The sequence below is a fragment of the Cornus florida genome, unplaced genomic scaffold (genome assembly GCF_030987335.1).
Source record: "Cornus florida cultivar Cherokee Brave unplaced genomic scaffold, ASM3098733v1 CherokeeBrave_3.0.0_Hap2_Chr03, whole genome shotgun sequence".
NCBI lineage: Eukaryota > Viridiplantae > Streptophyta > Magnoliopsida > Cornales > Cornaceae > Cornus > Cornus florida.
The window spans coordinates 35218060-35242949 of NW_026775573.1; the positions used below are offsets into that span (position 1 = coordinate 35218060).

General features: G+C 34.5%; 2 protein-coding genes and 1 long non-coding RNA gene across 3 annotated transcripts; all 3 read left to right on the plus strand.

Annotated features, from left to right (window-relative positions):
- Positions 1–2958: 2958 nt before the first annotated feature.
- On the plus strand, positions 2959–3330 carry LOC132301432 (protein PELPK1-like). The gene has a single exon (XM_059798682.1). The coding sequence runs from the start codon at positions 2959–2961 to the stop codon at positions 3328–3330; it is 372 nt and encodes a 123-aa protein (XP_059654665.1).
- Positions 3331–12406: 9076 nt separating this feature from the next.
- LOC132301433 (protein PELPK1-like) lies at positions 12407–18445 on the plus strand. Its single transcript, XM_059798683.1, has 2 exons — positions 12407–12829; positions 18179–18445. Exons 1-2 carry the CDS (start codon positions 12434–12436, stop codon positions 18443–18445), a joined length of 663 nt encoding a protein of 220 aa, XP_059654666.1. The 5' UTR covers positions 12407–12433.
- On the plus strand, positions 14939–16975 carry LOC132300258 (uncharacterized). Its single transcript, XR_009480362.1, has 2 exons — positions 14939–15850; positions 16747–16975. It is a non-coding gene; the product is annotated as an uncharacterized LOC132300258 (long non-coding RNA).
- Positions 18446–24890: the final 6445 nt, after the last annotated feature.

Here is a 24890-nt window from a genome sequence, read left to right on the forward strand (position 1 = left end):
TAAATTAATTTCTACTCCACTAAAAGAAATTAATTGAACTCCAATTAAATAATAAATAACTTCTAAGTCAATATTGCACTTTGACCCCTCTATGCATCAATTCGACTACTTAATTAATATATTTATTTTGGTACCATTGATTATTTCTGGCTCGATCACAATAAAACATTTGTTTGACAAAAATAATAATTTAATAAATAAATATATAATAAATCATTTTGTCTAAAACCACTCGAAGGCCTTCGAATTTACTTTGTGATCAACCATAATCAATACAAAATAAATACAAGTAGCAATGATGCAAATATTGAAAATATAATCCTCTAACTATTAATCACATAACTACTCAAAGTATCGGTCTAAGGATCTGAAGAATCCGCTGAACAAATCAAAGTAATTATTAATTAATAAAAGAGTTTATAATTTTCTCATGCTTAAGAGTCAAATGCCATGACGATGATAGGGAGCAATTGCATACGACGGCTCTCGCAATATATCTCAACCTAACGCGGATCCAGTTCAAGTCTTAATTAATTATGAGTCCATCCATAATTACCGACTATGAACAATTTATAATTACTATTTATATATTATGCATTGATTGCCATCACTTACATATATATATAAATATTTCTTGTAATCACAGGGACACTATCAATTTTATAGTGAATCGAAATATAATACATTGAATTCACTAATTATATAAATCATAAATATTTCAGATATGTCAGGAACATATGTCATTATAATCCAGATAGGAATTTGCTATGCCAGGGCATATAAATCCCAACAATTAGAATGTGCATTTAGAGTAGTAAAAGGTCATTATACACCCGAGTGATCAGTACGTACTCCACTTATATATATGTGTGTGTGTGTGTGTGTGTGTGTGTGTGTAAAACACACATAAAGGAGCTAATGCTATAAGCCTGTCAATCTCAAAATTAAATAGTACAGTGTGGGTAGAAACAAGTCTAGGATTCAAGCTCTTACAACATAATCTATCGTGAATTTTATATCTCTTTTCTTCACATCAAATAATATTCCTGCTCCATCACATATGAATTTCATTGTCAGGAAGGAAAAAAATAAAAAAATAAAAATTAAAAAAAAAAAAAAAATCAATCTTTCACTGGCTTATATTAAGTTCATGAAGAGTTTGCTTCTGCTAAAATGTGTGCATGTTAAAGACTTCTTTTCCAAGAAAATTTTAACTGTGCATTAGCATAGTATAGATGAAAAGACAGATAGAAGAGTCCCACAACACCAGCAACAAATACATATATCAAGTTTTCAAGAACTAACAAATAACAGTTCCCATCAACCAATCTTTTTAATCCTGGATGGCTACTGGCTGTACTTGCATTTGTAACTTAAAATAGAAGTCCTAATTAAACTCGAACATAACACCTAACAGGTGGTCACAAGAACAAAAGTTACATGAATTGTCCATACAGAAAGTCGTAAATCGATTTTTCAGTTGCTTCTATGCTTGCATCAAATCCTCTGGAACACATAGGACAGCATTAACATTGAGGTAGTGGTAGCATTGAGTGATATGGGGAGAGTATTCCTATAAGAGTGTTAAGATGGAGGACGACATGGCTAAGGAAGGTCAAGGAAGTGGAGTATAGGTGGCTGTTTTAGCACTTCTGGCTTGGCAGGAGACAACTCAGGCTCTAGAAAAGCTAGGACATAGAGCAGTGGTGGCAGCTCAGGCTGCAGTACTGTTGGGATTCTTGGGACATGGGGAATTAGTGGAAATTATGTGCCTCGGGCAAGGTTACTCCACAAAATGGCTTGCCTCTACCTAGATTCTATTGCAGGATGAACAACAGCGGAAAAGAGGGGGTGAATGGTGGTGATAGGCCATTGTTGGAGAAGACAAGTGAGCCTCGGGATTTAACCAAAAGGGGTTTGAAGCTTGATTGAGCATGCTTGGGTTTTCATTTATATGATTTTGTATTGATTAGGGACAAAGGGAAAAACTTTCAGAATAAGCTATTCTTCTCTTTAGGCAATTCAGAAAAATCTATTCAAATTCACATTTTTTTATTAAAATGGGGACAAGAATAAAATGATTTTTTTTTATCATTTCTAACAAAGGTGTATTCACAGCTTAAAAGATGTAAGTATCATAGGGAGTATGATTTTTCTGAATTGTTAGTGTTCACAACAAAAAGTCAACACTAACAAGATAAGGTATAAATATCAAATAGGTGAGTAGTTTTGAAGTTTAGGAGCTTTTGTCATGTTTGAAAATCCATTTTTTTCCAGCCAAGGGAATATGATTTTCACACCATTGGTGAATTCTGGTCCTGCATATTATTAGAGAGAACTGTTTGTTTCTGCTAACTTAAATTTGGATCTTTGATAGATTCACAAGAGTGAAACTAGATTGTTAGTCCTTTTGCTTATACTTGTAACACATTTCCCCTGCTTGCATTTCTAGTTGTGCACATTTTATGGCTTGTCATCCCATTCCTGGTAAATGTTAAATATATATATTATTTTTCGGGAAATAAATGTTCGTGTAACAGGAAATTTATTCTTTTTTTAGGGCGTTGATTTGCATAAATGTGATCTATGGCTCAATCATCCAAATTTTCCAATTAGACAAATTGCGGGAAATTTTAGTTGCCAACTATGCCCCATTCTTGAAGGATTGAATAACCTACCAGTTTGAAGACTTGAAGTCAAGATTACCAGTTAACACCTCCAACAAATCCTACATGGCAAAACAGACAGCAAAGATATTATGATGAAGATTACATTAAATAGATTATTGTAGAAGTGATATGGATGAGAAGTTGAACTAACAATACACAACTCTTCCCACCAACCAAACCTCCTCATCATCTCTTTAAACCCTTACATATGGAAACCTATGCATGTTCAATCAAGCTTGAAACCCTTTGCTTGAATCTTGCGGAACTTGTCATCTGATCTGCTCCAACGATGGCTCTTCATCAGCATATACCATTTCTCTTTCTGCTTTCATTTGTCACTTTGTTAACGATGAATGGAAACACAATGCAGGGTGAGGCGCGACACCTTATGGAGATAACCTTGCCTGAGTTTCAAAAGCCTGAATTGCCACCGCTTCCTCATGTTCCAACACTACCAAAACCTGAGCTGCCACCATTGCCCGAGCTTCCTAAGCCTGAATTGCCTCAAGTCCCGACTTTGCCAAAGCCTGAGTTTCCGACTCTGCCAAAGCCAGAAGTCCCAAAACTGCCTGAAATCCCGGCTTTACCCCATCTTGCTGGCCTGCCTAAGCCCACAATCCCAACCATTCCAACCCTGCCAAAGGACTTGCACATTCCTTAATTTCCTCTGCCCTCATCACTCAACCACTACTCCTTGAATCATGTTTTCATGATAGGAGACTATTATTTCATTTCATATAAACATTTTTATAGGTTTGGTATTTGATAATGTTTGATGTGTGCATGTATGGGATGAGCCGGTACTTGTTCTGCTAGTTTCTTCCAGCTAGGGGAGATGGTTCGTCTACTCATTACGCTTGTCTGTTACTTGTACTTTCCCATATATCTTTATTACATATAGACATCAATATTTGAGTTTGCTTGTTTAAATGTTGCTTTCTATTTCAGTTGCTTTTGCCATTCTAAGCGGTTCTTAAAAATTACAGAATGCAAAAACATTTTTTCTTACACTTTACAGAAGCACTTTGCTGAGTGCAAGATGATAAGAAAAGATATATGGTCTACTCTTATCAAGTTTTAATTTTCCAACTAAATATGTAAAATTTTCTCACAATAGTACAAATGCTAGTTTCGTGTAAAATGAGAATATACCGCATCCTGCCAACAACATATGGGTAAAAAAGACTATCACAGTAGCTATAAACTTAATTGAAATCATAGTAACCACTAACCAAATCATGGATTCAAATATTTCTATATTTAAATATAAACTTAGAATTTGAAAAAAAATTCCAAATTTGAATATTTAAATATAAACTTAGAATTTGAAAAAAAAATTCAAATTTGAATAAGTACATATGACATAATCATTGTTGGGGGCATCCTTGGAAAAAGATTTTTCGAAAATCTATTACTTTCATAAAATGCTACTATCTTTAGTATTTTTAATTTTTTTGGTTAAGAATTCATTTCACATACACTTTTTGAACACATGTCCAACACTTTATATGTAAGTGTGTGATCCACATAATATAAAATTTTAGGTTACACTACTTATTAAACATTACAAAATTCCAATAAATTCTAAAAAAAAAAAAAGATACTTAAAAAATATCTATATACATACTTCTCTACATCTCCACACAATTATAGAGACTTCAAAACTAGTACACTCAAAGTTTGAAATGCACATGCCATTCAATTTCCAATAAGCACTTGTGGTTTATGCATGGCTAACATTCATTTTAAATACGGAAAAATTACATGAAAGTCCTACTTTCATTTTATAGAAGCATCTATAAAATATCACATTTGATTTTAGAAAGTGTAAGTAGGACTTATTTGTCATTCTCCCTTGAATTAATCAAAGTGGGGGGCATTATGGTTTCATTGAGAGGCATGTATTAGGCAATCCAAAGCTATTATATTACATTTGATTGAGTCAACAAAAACATAGATATTCACCAATTTAACTTGGCTAGGTGAACTTGCAACCTCATCAGAGACACTCAGAGGTATATCTCTGCTTCTTACTGCGCCAAGTAGCCAAGTTGCCACCATCAGTTCAAGGGTTCCATTTGCAATTGTGGGCATTTCTATCCCACTCCGTTTTACGGTTAAACAACCTATCAGTTTGTATGTAGTTCTATTGCATGGAAGCTAAAGTTAAGGTTAAAACTCATAAGTTACTCTCCATTGAAACTTATCCACAGTGGTGTAGCAGAAGCATATATATTTAACATTTGAAGATATTTTCCAAGTAGCACATGACTAAATTTGAAGATACTGTGGAAATTTTTTCCAGACTACCTTTTTAATCTAGATGTTCATCTCTATATAGTCATATGAATGAAAATACTTTCATGTTCAATAGAAGTTAAAAAAAAAAAAAAAAAAAACCTTTTTTTAGATAGCATGGAGCACTTGTAATCGCTCCAAGCGTCTAACAATGGCTCATTACCACCATCTGACCTTTCGTCTTCCTCTGTAACTTATAAGTCTGTTATCTATGGGTTAACACAATCGAGGTAAAGGCAAACCATCTTTTATAGATGACCTTGCTTGAGCTTCCTAAGCCTGTGTGGCAAACTTGTGGGCAGGTACGAGACACTGGCAGGCTACCACACTGGGTGAGTTACAGTTGCACAATCCTACGTTGCCTTGGTAAGAGAAAGGTGAAGTACTTATATGTGGTGGTGTTATCTCCAATTGGTATGAGGTCTTTTGGAGTAAAACCTGAGCGCGGACAATATCATATATACCATGTGGTAGAGTGGGTCGTTGTCACCGCTTTCCCATCGCCAAGGCATGTAACTTAGTATATCTTGGGCACCTCCTAAAAAGTGAATGTTGGGCTTGCATTTTATGCATATGGTTAGTTTTATTTTAAATAAAATGCCTTTCAATGTTCCAGGTATGCAAATAGTTAGTTTTATTTTAAATAAAATGTCTTTCAATGTTCCAGGTATATAAAATGTTTTAAAAGCAAATTACCGTCTAGTAGCTTTTCTGTTTCTCTATATATGATCCAAAATTTGTGTCATTGAACACAATCCTGCTTAATTTACTGTTTTGTGGATGCCAGATGGACTACATTAGTTACATAGAGATTAGAGAGTCAAGTAGTGCTGATCAATAAATGATACCTCCTTTACAATAATCAATCAACAATGCATTAGCAAACTTTCTCTTATTAGTCGTGTGATACCCCCGAATTTCCGAATGTGGGTTGGCCAGGCCCACGCCCGAATACCCGAGGATATCAAAACAAATTGATAATAAACGAACACAAAGTACAAAAGAATAAAGAAGAATAAATAAAATGCTGACAAGAAACTAAAATGATAATCTAATAATAAACCTCATAATATATTTCCATTAATTAATAAACTCTTCTGATAAAACTGATCCTCCAAAATACAACTCGGGAATCCATACTGTGTGGACCCCTAGAAAATCCAAACTAAACAAATGACAGTATTCTAAAACAGGAAACTGAATCATAAAGGAACTCCTATGTAGCATCGGAAGAATGAAGTAGATTGATCCCCGCTCAGCACGAACAACCTCTACTCGTGACGAACACCTGAAAAACAATGGTGGGTCAGGCCCACAAACAAGTTCTACTCTACTACAGTCCAAGCAGAGATCCGATACACGTATACATCCTAGTCAATCCAACAGTAACTAGTAGTCCGTATATATATATATACACACTAAAGGAACCTCACTAGACTATAGGGTTGTCTCAACCTGAATAGTAGGCAACATGCAAAACGCACATATAATGGGCATGAGTACCTAGACCTACCAGGGTACACAACTACACTATATCTAGCTACACATCCCTGGCGATATACGCACCCTAACCACTGATCCTGAGACTCAAGCTCATATCATGGCACCATACTTATATATATATATAATCTAGTGACCATCCTATCCAGTATAAATTAATCCTCCATAAGTCATTCAACTTGTTCAGCTGACCTGACTTGAATATAAGTAGGACTTAATATTTTAGTTAATCCATTCCCTTATATAATAAATTAATCCTCTATAAGTCATTCAACTTGTTCAGCTGACCTGACTTGAATATAAGTAGGACTTAACATTTTAGTTAATCCATTCCCTTATATAAAATCGGTAGGACTTAACTGATAAGTTAATCCGTCCCTAGAATGCCACCGTCCCATACCGGTGCATTAAACCACACAATCCAACAATTGATGTAATAATTAAAGAAATACATCAAACCTTCCAGAAATAACTATGATAATATGATATCAAGTTATCACAGAATATGAATGACTTATTATTTATTTAAGCTCATAAATCATATGTCCTACACAAACTGAATCTTATACATGATGATATTTTATTATATCGTCAAATAAGCATTCTCCATATTCAATTCATCCTACACATTTATTCTCAATTGCTAAAGCATTTTAAAAGATTAAATCCATTCGTTTGTGTAAACATTTAAATAGCAAGCATCGTTATGATTGAGTGTATTTAAATTTATTTAAACCCAAACCTAGTCCCTATTTAATGTTCAGGAATCCTAGGCATGTTTCTACGTTCCATCATTCCACATATATGAAAAATACATAATTCAAACATATAAAAATTCACACCAGAAATCAAATCAAAATCATGCATTTTTTAATTTATAACACAAGAACAGATATGACCCAATTTCACAAAAACCTATACTTTAATCCAATTAAACATGCATAATTATTTAATTTTATGTGTTTAGTAAATCCTGGAATTTCCTAGGCATGTACAGAAACACGAATCAAAGGGAAAGAGATAGAAGAAGAACTTGCCTTAAACTTTCGGATTGAAAGTTAAACTTCTTCTTCCTTGATCTTCTCTCTAAAGGGTTTTCTCCTCCTTCCTCCCTCTTTCTCCTTCTCTCTCTAACTCTCTCTCTAGAATATATTACGTGATATATTTTCACTCCTTTTTCAACCTATAGTTGTGTATTTATAGGCTAAATAATAACCCTATTCCTTTTCCCAATCCAAGTCAACTTAATAAAAAAAAAATAAAAAAAAAATATTAAAAAGGTAACTTAAAATATGTTACGTATATAATCTATGTATATCCTTATTAATTAAATAAAATATATACATTAGATTATTTAGTAATACTAAAGTTACCATAATATTAAAAGGTAACTTAAAACATGTTAAGTATATAATCTATCTGTATTCTCATTAAATAAATAAAATATATACATCAGATTATTTATTTATACTAAAGTTACCATAATATTAAAAAGGTAACTTAAAACATGTTACGTATAAAATATATGTATATCCTTATTATATAAATATATAAAATATATACATCAGATTATTTATTAATACTAAAGTTACTATAATATTAATAAATTACTTTCCTTTTTATATATATGTATATACATATATATCTATATATATACATATACAACTATCCATGGATAATTATCCATACCCATCCAACCTCCTATCCAAGCAGTCCATGGGATCCAATTGGTTGGCCAATTACCACTAACCATAACCATAAAAGAAAAATAAAATAAAATAATAAAAGAAATGAAAACATTTAATTTACAATTAATTAACATTAATCAAATACATCATTTAAGCACACAATCTAATTAAACAAATAATACAAATAACACCTAGACAGAATACAAATAACACATAGATAAGTAGCCAATTAATCAAGTAACACTTAATTCAATTAAACACATAAACAATTAGTCAAATAATCAATTAAACAAATAAAAAAAATAAAAAAAATATAATAAAAATAAATAAATAAATACCGAGACTATCCTTTTAAAATTAGGGGTATTACATTGTTATTTGATACGACCTACACATTGTATGATTATTGTGTTTCTTAAAATATAGGAACTCTGTATACCACTGGGTATATTAGAGTTTTTCTATCAGGGAGTAGTTTGCTCGTTCTGTTTTCTATGTAGGAAGAAAGACGATTTTTGGAGAAATGTCAATTTTACTTATTACATCGACTTTTACACGATTGTGTTTCGCAATTGAGGCAGTCACCTCTGAATTATCGTTACCAAATTATTAGCGCTGGGTGCATAGGAGTTTGTGCGTATATTCTATGGCACTTGGAGGTATGTAGATCATTCCCTTGTCGACATAGGAGGATTACGTTGTTATTTGATACGACCTACACATTGTATGATTATTGTGTTTCTTAAAATATAGGAACTCTGTATACCACTGGGTATATTAGAGTTAAGTGGAGCCCTTATAGTGAGGTTGCGTCTATTTGGGAATATGATGATGTTTTTCGCTCACAGTTTCCAAGCATAATAGAAGAAAGTAAGGGCGAATTCCGAGGACGGAATTCCTTTTATTAGGGGGGAAGAATGTAATACCCCTAATTTTAAAAGGATAGTCTCGGTATTTATTTATTTATTTTTATTATATTTTTATTTATTTATTTTTATTTGTTTAATTGATTATTTGACTAATTGTTTATGTGTTTAATTGAATTAAGTGTTACTTGATTAATTGGCTACTTATCTATGTGTTATTTGTATTCTGTCTAGGTGTTATTTGTATTATTTGTTTAATTAGATTGTGTGCTTAAATGATGTATTTGATTAATGTTAATTAATTGTAAATTAAATGTTTTCATTTCTTTTATTATTTTATTTTATTTTTCTTTTATGGTTATGGTTAGTGGTAATTGGCCAACCAATTGGATCCCATGGACTGCTTGGATAGGAGGTTGGATGGGTATGGATAATTATCCATGGATAGTTGTATATGTATATATATAGATATATATGTATATACATATATATAAAAAGGAAAGTAATTTATTAATATTATAGTAACTTTAGTATTAATAAATAATCTGATGTATATATTTTATATATTTATATAATAAGGATATACATATATTTTATACGTAACATGTTTTAAGTTACCTTTTTAATATTATGGTAACTTTAGTATAAATAAATAATCTGATGTATATATTTTATTTATTTAATGAGAATACAGATAGATTATATACTTAACATGTTTTAAGTTACCTTTTAATATTATGGTAACTTTAGTATTACTAAATAATCTAATGTATATATTTTATTTAATTAATAAGGATATACATAGATTATATACGTAACATATTTTAAGTTACCTTTTTAATATTTTTTTTTTATTTTTTTTTTATTAAGTTGACTTGGATTGGGAAAAGGAATAGGGTTATTATTTAGCCTATAAATACACAACTATAGGTTGAAAAAGGAGTGAAAATATATCACGTAATATATTCTAGAGAGAGAGTTAGAGAGAGAAGGAGAAAGAGGGAGGAAGGAGGAGAAAACCCTTTAGAGAGAAGATCAAGGAAGAAGAAGTTTAACTTTCAATCCGAAAGTTTAAGGCAAGTTCTTCTTCTATCTCTTTCCCTTTGATTCGTGTTTCTGTACATGCCTAGGAAATTCCAGGATTTACTAAACACATAAAATTAAATAATTATGCATGTTTAATTGGATTAAAGTATAGGTTTTTGTGAAATTGGGTCATATCTGTTCTTGTGTTATAAATTAAAAAATGCATGATTTTGATTTGATTTCTGGTGTGAATTTTTATATGTTTGAATTATGTATTTTTCATATATGTGGAATGATGGAACGTAGAAACATGCCTAGGATTCCTGAACATTAAATAGGGACTAGGTTTGGGTTTAAATAAATTTAAATACACTCAATCATAACGATGCTTGCTATTTAAATGTTTACACAAACGAATGGATTTAATCTTTTAAAATGCTTTAGCAATTGAGAATAAATGTGTAGGATGAATTGAATATGGAGAATGCTTATTTGACGATATAATAAAATATCATCATGTATAAGATTCAGTTTGTGTAGGACATATGATTTATGAGCTTAAATAAATAATAAGTCATTCATATTCTGTGATAACTTGATATCATATTATCATAGTTATTTCTGGAAGGTTTGATGTATTTCTTTAATTATTACATCAATTGTTGGATTGTGTGGTTTAATGCACCGGTATGGGACGGTGGCATTCTAGGGACGGATTAACTTATCAGTTAAGTCCTACCGATTTTATATAAGGGAATGGATTAACTAAAATGTTAAGTCCTACTTATATTCAAGTCAGGTCAGCTGAACAAGTTGAATGACTTATAGAGAATTAATTTATTATATAAGGGAATGGATTAACTAAAATATTAAGTCCTACTTATATTCAAGTCAGGTCAGCTGAACAAGTTGAATGACTTATGGAGGATTAATTTATACTGGATAGGATGGTCACTAGATTATATATATATAAGTATGGTGCCATGATATGAGCTTGAGTCTCAGGATCAGTGGTTAGGGTGCGTATATCGCCAGGGATGTGTAGCTAGATATAGTGTAGTTGTGTACCCTGGTAGGTCTAGGTACTCATGCCCATTATATGTGCGTTTTGCATGTTGCCTACTATTCAGGTTGAGATAACCCTATAGTCTAGTGAGGTTCCTTTAGTGTGTATATATATATATACGGACTACTAGTTACTGTTGGATTGACTAGGATGTATACGTGTATCGGATCTCTGCTTGGACTGTAGTAGAGTAGAACTTGTTTGTGGGCCTGACCCACCATTGTTTTTCAGGTGTTCGTCACGAGTAGAGGTTGTTCGTGCTGAGCGGGGATCAATCTACTTCATTCTTCCGATGCTACATAGGAGTTCCTTTATGATTCAGTTTCCTGTTTTAGAATACTGTCATTTGTTTAGTTTGGATTTTCTTGGGGTCCACACAGTATGGATTCCCGAGTTGTATTTTGGAGGATCAATTTTATCAGAAGAGTTTATTAATTAATGGAAATATATTATGAGGTTTATTATTAGATTATCATTTTAGTTTCTTGTCAGCATTTTATTTATTCTTCTTTATTCTTTTGTACTCTGTGTTCGTTTATTATCAATTTGTTTTGATATCCTCGGGTATTCGGGCGTGGGCCTGGCCAACCCACATTCGGAAATTCGGGGGTATCACAAGTCGAGACGGCAAGATCTCTCCTAAATGGTTTTAGTCCCGTTAGGGACAATATGGATTTTAGCCTTGTTAAAGATAATATTGTGAATGTGTGTGCGAACTTTTGTAAAAAAATAAAAATAAAAAAATAAAAATAGTGAAGTGTGGAATTAACTTGCATGAGTTGTTACAAAAAAATTATGATTTTCCTTTAACTTTTTGGAAATCCTACTATGTTTTATATTTGTTTCAAAAAATACAGCTTTTGTTTTCTTTAAAAGGAATTTTGATGGAAATACTTGTTTTACCATCAATGATTCTAAGAGTGGTACACTTTGCCAATAACATTCTGATGTTCAAGTAATTTTAGAAGAAGGAGAAAAAAAGAAAAATTACTACAGAACAAATTGTTGTAGGACTGAATAACCAGTTTGAATGTAAATTGCTGAAGAATTGAAGTCAAGATTACCGGCTAACACCTCCAACTAATCCAACAAGACAAAAACAGATAACAAAGATATTATTAAGAAGATGACAGTATATAAATTATTGATAATTGTGGATGTGATATGGATGAGAAGTTTGAACTAACAACACGTAACCCTTCCCACCAACCAAACCTTCTCATCATCTATTTAAACCCTTAGATATGGAAACCTATGAATGCTCAATCAAGCTTAAAACCCTTTGCTTGAATCTTGAGGCACTTCTCATCTGCTCCAACAATGGCTCTTCAACATCTATCCTTTCTCTTTATGCTGTCATTTGTCACTTTGTTCTCGATGAATGGCAACACAATGCAGGGTGAGGCGCGACACCTTTTGGAGGTAACCTTGCCAGAGCTTCCTAAGCCTGAATTGCCATCGATTCCTCTTGTTCCAACGCTACCAAAACCTGAGCTGCCACCAATATTGCCTGAGCTTCCTAAGCCTGAATTGCCAAAGCCTGAGCTACCACCAATATTGCCTGAGCTTCCTAAGCCTGAATTGCCAAAGCCTGAGCTACCACCATTGCCTCATGTCCCGACTTTGCCAGAGCCTGTGTTGCCGACTCTACCAAAGCCAGAAGTCCCAAAACTTCCTGAAATCCCGGCTTTACCCCATCTTCCTGACCTTCCTAAGTCCACAATCCCAACCATTCCAACCCTGCCCAAGGACTTGCACTTCCCTTAATTTCCTCTCCCCACCTCACTCAACCACTACTCCTTGAATCATGTTGCTTTTCATATATGATACGAGATTGTTATTCCATTTCATAGTATGTATGAGATGAGCAAATACTTGTTCTCTTAGTTTCTTCCAGCTAGGGTACATGGTTCATCTACTTATTATGTTTGTGTGTTGCTTGTACTTTCCTTTTATGTTTGTATTATAATCTATATATATGGAGTTCATTTGTGTTTTCTTGTTTAAATGTTGCTTTCTATTTCAGTTGCTATTGCTATCCCAAATGGTTCTTAGAAATCAAAGAATTAAATATATATATATATATATATATATATATATACATAAACACTTCTGATTGCAAGATGATGAGAAAAGATAGAGAGTCATAGATAAAACATGATCTGTATTAGTTCTCGTTACATGGGAAAAGGCAAAATCAGTATGAAGTCAGAGAAAAGAACAAGGAATATGAATAACTCGCGACTCCTATATTCAAATTATAATCAAACAAGAAAAACACTTGCAGAGTGCAAGGGAGAGAAATTAGAAGAAAAGATAAAATCAGATACTAGGAATAAAAAGAAAATTGCAATGACATTAGAATGTGCATTCAGAGTAATAAAAGGTCATTGTATTGTACTGTTCTTGTACACGAGCCGATCACTATATACTCTGCTTCTATACATATGAAATGTAAAACAACCATAAGGTAGCTAATGCCATAAGCCTGTGTAAGTCTCAAAATTAAATAGTAAGTGAGTAGAAACTACTCTAGGTTTCAAGCTCTTACAACTGAATCTGTTATTTATCTTTCCTTCACAAAAGGGCATTGAATCCAAGCTTGTATCATAACATATTCCTGCTCCATCACATATAAATTTCAATGCAAAAAAAAAAAGAAAAAAAAAAAAAAAAAAAAAAAACTTTCACCGGCATATATCAAGTACGTCTAACATTAGCATACTTGCTATTTTTCCATAGTATAGATGAAAAGACTGATAAAAAGATTGGTCCCCGGATGTATATCAAGCTCTCAAACCCTTCATCACATGTGATCCCGTCTTCCTCGTGGACAAAAAGGTGCAAATTTGCAGAGTAAAGGAGAAATTAGATGCAGATTAACCCAAGACCTCTCAGAACATGAGATCCCATACCATGTTTGTCTATCAATTGCCTCGGAAGCTTAAACCATCATAAAAGTAGAATATACATATGTTGTTACACCCTGAACCTTGTTTTGCAAGTTTCACCAAAGTTGAGGGCTGATTAAAAATCATAAACAATATCTTCTAATACAAATTGTACTGTTCAGTCCCAAGTTAAAACAAACTGTCCAGTCCAACAATTTTTAACAGACTGTCCATAACAACATTTCTGACTTTAAATTTTAATATGCCAATCACAAGTTTATGCTGTCTTATAAGTTAAATTATTATTATTTTTTTTTACAAGACAAAAAAGATTAGAAGTTAGATTAGTAGGTGTAAAGAGTCGAAACTTGAAACTCCCAAAATTCACCGGAGGCACTAATCACTGGACTATCGAAGTATCTGCTATAAGTTAAATTATTACTTTCGTATAGAACACGCATTTAGACTTTATTTACCAAAAAAAAAAAAAAAAATCATGCATCCAGAATTTGTGTTCCAGAGGATTTAATGGATGCACACATTAATTGAAGGTAATGAAAATTTGGAGATTTTGGTGAATTTGTAGGTTCCACCGGCGAGGCCAAAAGGCAATCTTTATCAATAACAGAGCAAAACAATTTATGCAAAGCTTGTTTCTTGTTTTTATTTGGCATTACACCAAAATTTGTAGCCAATTAATCCATGTTTGGCATTAACTTTATGTGATAATCCGGATTTTTAAGATTTTAATTAATTTTATTATTTTTAATTGTTACAATTAAATATTTAATTATGATTGAAGGCTTATCGATTGTGGACAGTTTATTTGATTTGGTTATTATGCAATTGTATATATATATATATATATATATATATATATATTGTGCAAATGTGATGCAAAGGAATTGCACTGCGAGACGAAATTAGAAGAAAAGAATGGAAAATTGATTTTTGGCGGGTCCCATGACTTGATTTAGTTTTGTTACTTTTATCTATCTATATATATATATATATATATATATATACACACACACTGTTAGGTGATGATAAGGAGATAAGGAAGAAAATGTTGGTCTGAAAAAAAAAAAAAAAAAAAAAAAAAAAAAAAAAAAAAAAAAAACTGCCAGCCGATTTAGAGGGATGAAGGTGAGAGATGAAAAGTTGATAACTTGATATTTTGATGGATAGTGGCAAGGCCCACAGCCTTTTGGCACATCACCTTTTTGACTTTGATACTGCACATAGTTTTGTATTGTGTAAGCAGATACGTAAAGATAAATGTGCGGTGAGAGTTGTTCTGTCGGTGGACAATTGCCTATATAGTAATTGAGGTACAATGATACAGTGAAACATTGAGGCCAGAGAGAGAGAGAGAGAGAGAGAGAGAGAGTTAGAGATATAGAGAAGGAAAGAAAAATTTAAGGACAGACGGAGCAGACAGCTGAGAGTCGGCACAGGGGCTGGACTTAAGCAGATACGTAAAGATAAATGTGCGGTGAGAGTTGTTCTGTCGGTAGACAATTGCCTATATAGTAATTGAGGTACAATGATACAGTGAAACATTGAGGCCAGAGAGAGAGAGAGAGAGAGAGAGAGAGAGAGTTAGAGATATAGAGAAGGAAAGAAAAATTTAAGGACAGACGGAGCAGACAGCTGAGAGTCGGCACAGGGGCTGGACTTGAGGCTTTGATATTTTAATGCTTTATTTCTTTTCCGGTCGATTTTGACTTTGCCATTGAAGGCAACTCGAGGAGCGCATCGCGATTTACTTTTTGATCAGAGCAAAGTCCTGTTTGGCCACCATAGAATTTTGAAATTTTGGGCCTATTTTGAGACTTTTCTTCAAGTAAGAGATAGGGATTTCTAATTCACATTTTTCTTAGATTTTTGTGAATTATTCTTAATGAATTGTTGTATAGTATACTTAATTCATGTCGATCTTTACAAAAATGATTTATTTGTTATTTATGTGATATTTGATTATGTGTTAGTTGTCATTTTATGAGAAAACATGTCTTAAATGATTATATTTCATGTCTTATGTATTTGAGTTGTCGAAGATATGGTAAGAAGCATGATTTGTGTATTATATAATTTTTCTCCCAATTGTGTTTATGATTAAGAATTCAAATGTATAAAGAACTATGATGTTTAAGAGACATGATGCATTTATGCATTTTCATTAGGCATGGAATGGGAAAAAAATTGTTTTAAAAAGGCAATGAAATTGTTTAAAAAAGGCAATGAAATTGTTTTGAGAAAACGTTTTTGGAAAGTGTTTTTGAAAACCGGACACTTAGGAGGCGCCTAGTGGTCCGTGATTTTAATGTGATCTAGAGGGAAATAAAGAGAGACTCTAGTGTGATTGAGCTATGTAGGCCCAGATGACGCCATGGAGATGCCATGTGGTCGGGGAAAGCTAGTCAACCCTCCCTCGTGATGCCACATAGGTGCTATGGGTCAGATTGTATTAACGGTTTGGAACGGTGAAAAAGGAATTGTTTTGAAAAATGTGGAGCGACATTGGTATGACATTGCACTTCATTTACATATTTGGTGTATTTGTGCTACAATGACAATTATTTATAAGCTTGTAGTTGTGGTTGATGATGTGCATTCTCTATGACATGATCCCGTCTACTTTTTGCCTATTCTTTGCGTGGATTCACGGGGTCGTAGGAGATGTATCTTAGACACCTCCTACTGAGTTTATGATCACCCCATTATTTTAACATTTTTCAGGTTTGGGGAAAGAAAGGGCGAGCGACAGCCCATCGCAAATTAAGACTGGACTAGAACTCTTATTTTATTATCTTTTGTATAGAAAACATGATCATGTACCTTGAAAAAAAAAATTAAGTGTAACTTGTTTAGCGTTGTAAAGGTAGAATTTGTGTAAATAAATATATTTCATGGACTGTAACTTAATGTAATTAAAATGATTCCTTGTTTGAAGGAGATGGAGGAACAAGACATTTTGTTGATTTTGGGATGTATATTATTGCGTTGTGCGTTGGGACAGGATAGATTAATTTTGAGGCCAAGTGAGACCATTGCATTTTATATGTATTTCAGTAGGTCATAGTAGGACTTTTTCTGTAAAGGTCATGTCGAAATTTTAATTTTAATTTTTTTATTACTATTAATTTTTTTTTTGGTCGTTACATTTTCACAAAGCCATTAAACTTGAATTTGAGTTTGCATTTGCATTGTATCGGGAAATTTCCAGTTTTGGAGTATGTCTGCCGAATCATGCCTAGAAGGAACAATTCGAGTTTGAAGACCAAATGAACAAAAGAAGGAAAGGGTATGTTTATCCAATTACCAAAAAAAAAAAAAAAAAAAAAAAATAATAATAATAATAATAATAATAATAATAATAATTAAGAATTAAAATTAATTTTATTATAAGGATATTTACATAATAAATAATCAAATGATCACTTATAAGAATTTAAGTTTAGATTCGGTGAGTATTCATCTTTTCTTAATATTTTGGTCACTAAAATCTAATTTTCCCAAAATGTAAATCTACTTTCAAACGTGCACAATGTTCACCATAATTTTTGGTATGCTTGAACTTGTTGTACCTAGCTCTTGCCTGAGGTCACTAGTGACACCATTTGCTTAAAAAAAATGAGCTATGGCTCAATGATCCAAATTTTCAATTAGACAAATTGTGGGCACTTCTACTTCCACCTATCCCACCCAATTATAGGAACAACCAACCAGTTTTAATGTTTGATTGCTGAAGGGTTAAAAGTCAAGATTACCAATTAACATCTCCAACTATAGTCCCACAATATAAATAAGACAACAAAGATATTATGATGAAGATAACATTATAGAAAATATATATTTTGAAGTAACATAATTCATTCTTAAGATTATTGTAGAAGTGATATGGGTGAGAAGTTGAACTAACAATACACCACCCTTCCCACCAACCAAACCTCCTCATCATCTATTTAAACCCTTACATATGGAAACCTATGCATGCTCAATCAAGCTTGAAACCCTTTGCTTGAATCTCGAGGAACTTGTCATCTGATCTGCTCCAACAATGGCTCTTCACCAGCAGATATCCTTTCTCTTTCTGTTGACATTTGTCACTTTGTTATCGATTAATGGCAACACAATGCAAGGTGAGGCGCGACACCTTATGGAGATAACCTTGCCTGAGTTTCCTAAGCCTGAATTGCCACCACTTCCTCATGTTCCAACGATACCAAAGCCTGAGCTGCCACCATTGCCTGAGCTTCCCAAGCCTGAATTGCCAAAGCCTGAGCTACCAGCATTGCAAAAGCCTGAGTTTCCGACTCTGCCAAAGCCAAAAGTCCCAAAACTGCCTGAAATCCTAGCTTTACCCTATCTTCCTGAACTGCCGCAACCCACAATCCCTACCTTTCCAACCCTGCCTAAGGACTTGCATATTCCTTAATTTCCTCTCCCCACCACACTCAACCACTACTCCTTGAATCATGTTGTTCTTTATGATAGGAGAGTATTATTTCATTTCATAGTAAACATTTTTATAGATTTTATATTTGGTAATGTCTAATGTGTGCATGGGATGAGCTAATACTTGTTCTGTTACTTTCTTCCAGCTAGGGCAGATGGTTCATCTATTAATTATGTTCGTGTGTTTTGCTACTCCACTTTTTACCCACACCGACTTTCATTCTCTGTACTTTATACAAATATTCTCTATTTTTGACCGCACCTCAAATGCTCCTAGAAATTCACAGAATAACTATGACTAACTGTCATGATAATATTAAGGCAAAACATATAATTTTTTCTTTTCTTTTATCGATTTAGCAATGTTGAAACATATAAAGTGCTACTGTGCTAGTATGTCTTTTCTTTTCTTTATGGCAGTAGTGGGCATTGGTTAAGATGGTATGACCTCATCTTTTTTTAAGAAAGGTTGAGTATTCATGTCCTGTTGGGGATAATATTTTAGTAAATTGCGTGATTGCTTGAACTTTCAAAAGAAAAAAAAAACAAATAGTTTCGTAAGTTTATCATATAAGATTGGCTATCTCAGCTTCACTTAGTTGGGGCTAATTGAATTTTGTCATATACAACATAATTAAGAATGGATATCTCAATTGCACTTAGTTAGGGGTGCAAATCAATACATATATAAATATATTCTCAAGCTTTAATGAATACACTTGAACCACTAAAATGAAAGCAACTGAACTCTTACGTGGTGAGAGAAATAGGTCCACTTGTGCACTATCTAAATGGTGCACATCGACATATTATTCCTCGTCTACGGCAAGTGATGAGGCTTTGGTTGCTGATTTTGGTCATTTATGTCAACATATTATTATACCAATTCAGCTAAATCTCATGTCTCTTCAGAGTTGTGTTTCCTTACTTAATTCTATCGTATATCCCTCAAAGTTTTGAATTCTTCGTTTGTAACTCTAAAAACAATAGTCAGAAATTTAGAAAATAGAGAACAGTTTTTAAATAATAATAAAAGACAGTTCTCTAAAAACAAACCTTTTTATAACTGAGTTTTCATAAAACAGTTTTCAAAAAAAATGAACCAAGCAGAGTTTTTTTTGTATAATTTTCAATTTTCAGTTTTCTGAGAATAAAAAACTGTTTCCATAATTACAAACTAAGCAGACTTAAAATTCCATAAAAGTTGAATTTTTTTTTATTTTTTTATTGTTGCAACATTAAGGAGCTTCGATGACGATATATTGATGACGGTTTTTGTCGTTTGGCCATCATCCCACCAAGTCAAGTTTGGAGTGTGTGGATTCTAAGGCGAGGGCCGAGAGTTTTACATTTATAAAAGCCATTACTACATTCACTAAAAATATAGCAAGGGTGAGTAGGGATCGTCCCGAGGGATAGTGAGGATCGAACAAAGTCGTGGAATCGCTATTAGAGCTAGTAGGTCGAGTGATCAAACAATTGGTTGGTTGGTTGATTAAACTAGAGAGCAGATTAAACTAAATAATTGAATGCAATTAAGAATAAGTAAGAGAGAGAGAGATCTTGGGGTTTAGAGGTCACCACCAAGCAATGCATTTCTATATCATTGACAAGTGATTAATGAGGGAAAATGGTGTGTTGCAACATTGGTGTGTGTGTGTGTTTGGCTGATTCAACAAACAAGGATGACCAGTTAAGCATATATTATCTAAACATCATGTGAAAGGCATAATATATCTAAGCAATGAAGCATATATTGTCTAAACAACATATGAAAGGCCCAATAGATCAAAACAAGTCTTTAATCCTTTCATTAAGCTCACAATCTAAATACAACACAAGGTTAGAGACATATGCTACTTGTATTCAAAAGCTTGGATCATTAAACTACAAGCATAGATTGTCCTCCCATTTAACACTACACTACAACTACACTACTAGCATGAAAATAAACTAGGAGAGAGGCACAATCCATCAAGAAATAAGTATGAACTATCAAGAAAATCACAAGAGCATTCTTTTAAGTACTATGTCTTGACAATCTCCAAATCTATAGCATTAATACACATAGACATACATCAATAACTCAAAATCTAGAGGCGAACATATGAACATCTATTCTAGCATACATAGACATATGGATAGAATGAAATGATCAATTGGAAGCATTAAATCACATAAATCATTGAATAAACAAGATCTATACATATCAAAGTGTCAAAACATCAATTACAACACTAATCCCTCAATAATACACAAGATTAAGATATAAAAAGTATGCTTTGGGCTAACTCTAGCCCCAAGAGGATGTCAAGCCACTCATGGTGATGATGCTCTAACCCTCAAGGGCTAACTCCATGGTTGAAATCTGCTCCTTGTTGACGAAGAACTCCAATGGTGTCTCTAGCCTCCTCCTCTAAACTTCCTCTCCAAGAGATGATATAAAAATGATATGTGTCTCCCTTTGTAAAAAGCAATCCTTATCCTTATATAGGTAGGTCAAAATGACACCCAAAATGAGCTGGGGTCGTGCACACAATATTCTCTAATGATTGGATAAAGGACAACTTTCAATGAGATGGAAATTTAACTTTTTCGCACTGGAGGAAGTTCGATCGATCGAACCTTGGACTTGGATCGATCGAACTGGCTCAGATTCATCGAACTTAGGCTAGATCGATCCAACTGGTTGAGCTATTTGGGAAAAGACGAATCCGAGATATTTTGGGGAGATATTTTTGGGAAAAGGACAAAAGTGTTCGATCGATCGAAGGGTGGTGTTGGATCGATCGAACTTTTAGACTTTATACTTTTGGGCCAAGGCTTGGATCTATCTTGAAGTGCTGAGATCAATCATAGTTCGATCAATCGAACCTTGAACTTGGATCGATCAAACTTTGCTACTTCCCACCTTTGGCTTCATTTGCTTCCTTCTTTCCCCACTTTGCTCATTTCTTCATTTAATCCCAGAATTGCTTCAATTAAGTTCTTATTTGGCTGGGTTTGCTTATATTCGGGATAAGTGCCTGAAAATGGAAATAATATGAAATCAATCTAAAACGGTAAAGTAAGATAGATAAAGATACTAGAACGCTTAAGATTAAGGGGTTTAAATACGCACTTTTCAGCGCTCATCACACCCCCAAACTTAAATATTGCTAGTCCCTAGCAATGAACTAGAAAATAAAGGAATGAAATGAACAACTATATAACTATGAACTAGAAAATAATAAATGGATAACGCCACTTTCGTAGGGAACACGATTGCACTTAACATCTGCAACAAGCCTTTTAAACCCCTAGGTTACCCCTAGTAGACGAGTGAAGTCTCGTAAGGGTTTCCAGAAATGGTACCCACAAACATTAAGCTCTTTCTTTCAAAAGAGGCACCAATATTGCAAACAAGCATTGGGAGAAAACTACCTCAAGTATGCAATTTTTCAAACATTTCTAAGCAACCTCCCAAAATCTCAACATTAAGCAAGCAAGTATAGTCCTCCACACATCAAGAAAATGATTATGCAAATTAAAACAACTCTAGAATCCTTTTGAGTGGACCGGCATCAAATATGTTGCTATCTAAACCAATTAAAGAATTAATCACATCCTTATCCTCAAACTAGCACACAAATCTAGTACCGATCATCAAGACAAAAAATGGACCTATTATTAAAACTTTATTATTCTAGGTGCGCTTATTCTTTTCACTCGACTTTTTTTTTTTTTTTTTAGGATCAAAGATGGAAGCATGGTGCAATGTGTTGATCTATTAAGCTTTCTAGCGATCCATGAGGTTGAGTGTTAGGTCAATGTCTCCCAAACCAAACGACTTTAGGGCATTAGGCGTTCAAACACCCCTACAGACTTACAAGCTGAAATCAACTAGGCTACAAATCAAGACAACAACCATCTAATCATTTCCCACTTCTCACCTTTTGGAAGAAGTCCTCACTTTTTTATTGCCCTTTTTTTTTTTTTTTTTTTTTTTTTTTTGAATTCAATTATTAACCTAGAGTTTGGGCCCTCCACCTTTCGGCGTGAGAAATTCAATGCTAGATGAGGCTAGAATCCCGGCCACTTAGTGAAAAGGGGTTGTTATCCACCTTTATCAAGAATGAAAGTTTTCAATACACTACTAGCTCAATTGGGATATAACCAATTCAATAATCAACAAAGCATGTACCGCACAAATGAATGCTAGTGTGCGCCTGTGCTAGTGTAGAAGACTAGAGTGAATCTCAAAACAATCACAAAATCAGGATGATGTGGACCACAAGTGCAAGCAAGATATCAATATTTCGAAAAATTTACTCATAAATGGCATTCATAAGGCATACAAGGAGTATTGGACTCTCAAGTCAAGCAATTTTTAAAGTTTAAGCAATATAGTTCTCAAAAGATCAAAATTATCGCTAGATATGGACCAATAATAGAAATATCCCTCAAATACACAAGTCATGCTCAAAATTTTGAATTTAAAACTAACACTGTAAAACACCATTCCTCCCAAACTTAAATAGCACAATGTCCTCAATGTGCAAAGAAAACAAAGGAAAGAGTATACTAGTGCAATTAAGGCATAGAATGATCATGACTGAAGTATCCAAAGTGGGTGGCATGGCCCCCCTAAACTTGGGATGAACTGTGGTCCTGAAAATTGGCACTTGGATGAACTCATCAGATAACAAAATGGGATAATTGGTGCACAGTGGACATATAAGTGTAAATAGGATAAACAGATAAATAGATGAGAGAGGTATAAGGGTGGTCCTGAAAATTGGGTAGTACTCTCTCACTAAAGTCACTGTGATGCACCTGATGGAGTCAAACATATAAATATGAGAATATAATCATATGACATCCACAATAAAAATAGATATATATAAAATAGATAAGTACAGGTACAATAAAAATATCAAAGCCGACAGACCGGCTGTAAAAATAATAATGTGCAGTGACAAAAGTAAAGTATCAATAGGAGAGAGGGATCATGAGATAGAAGGAACTAGGAACTCAGGAGCATGAGGTAGGATGGGTAGGTCGGGCTCCGTGAATATCTCTAGATTGATCTCGGAACATGGTCGCGACATCTGTGCAAAAGGTAGCAAAATCAGCTCTGTGGGCTGTGAGATCAGCTTGGATGGCAACAACAGCATCCTCAAGAGTCTGCAGGCATACTCCAAAGCCGGGGGTCAAATTTGGAGCCTCAGGCATAGATGAATCAGAAGAAAGCTCCTGAGTCTGCTCCTACTCATGAATGGGCGACCTGGCTAGAGAGTACTGCTCTGTATCGTCTGCAGGGAGCTCCAAGTCAATATCTATATGATCTACAGCTGGATGGACTGGTGCGTTGTCTGCTACGGGATGTGTTGCCGCTGCCTCTGCTACTGCCTGTGCCTCCTCCACCTCTAACTCCGTTGCCGCCACTACTGCGTGGTCCTGCAGGCAAGTGATGATGGATCGGCAGCTCTTGTCCCAGTCCTTCTTCAGGAAGTGACAGGTACCTCTCTCAGGGTGCTCCCTAGGATGGATGGGGTAGCACTGGTCTATGAGAATCTGGGTGATGAGGTAGCTGAATGGAAGAGACTTAGCCCGTCCGGGCGTCTCCTTGCTGATGTACTCATTATATAGCTTCCTTATCACGCTTTAGATGAGCGCCGGAATGGACACCCAGTGCCCGGTGTAGAAGGCGTAGAGGGTTGTCAGATAATCGCCCCTCCTCTGAATCTTGTGCCCGGCCATGTACATGTTCTGATAGAGAACGGAATCGGTGAACCAAAGGTCGTCGGGAAGGAATGTCCGAGTGGCGAAGGTCTCGCCACTGGCATGGTGACCTATAAGAAAAACTGCCATGTCGGCGTAGGAAGGCCTGTATAGCTGCGGATATGTGTCTTGAAGCTCTTGAGGGCAGCGGTATGGATAGCGGCAAGAGCGGGCTAGAGAGTCCACTGTGATGGTGATCTGATGGCCATCGACAAAAGTAACCAGCTCGGCTATGGTACGCGGCGATGGTCGGAGGTTCTGGTAGAACAACCGTACCAGCCGTGGGTAGACCGGCTCTGTGACGGGGGCAAGAATAGCGGCCAGGCCCCTCTGAATGATGTTATGGTAGGCTGATCGGGTCAGCACCAATCTAGAGAAAAAGGCCGTGTCGAACATTGACTCATGGTCAATCGTCATATGCGCATATCGAGGTGCGAGCCTATCACGCTCCAAAAGAGCTGGCTAAGCTGGTATAGGTGAATGCTCAGCTCCAGTATGCGATGGAGATGGTGATGGAGTAAAAACAAGATGAGCCGCAGACGTGGATGGTATATGGTCATCCTCGGCCTCATGAGATGGTGACTGAGGTGGGGTAGCCTGTGCTGGCCCCTCCTGTGAATAAGAGGGCTCTGCTGGCTCCTCCGTCCGTGTCCTAATGTGTC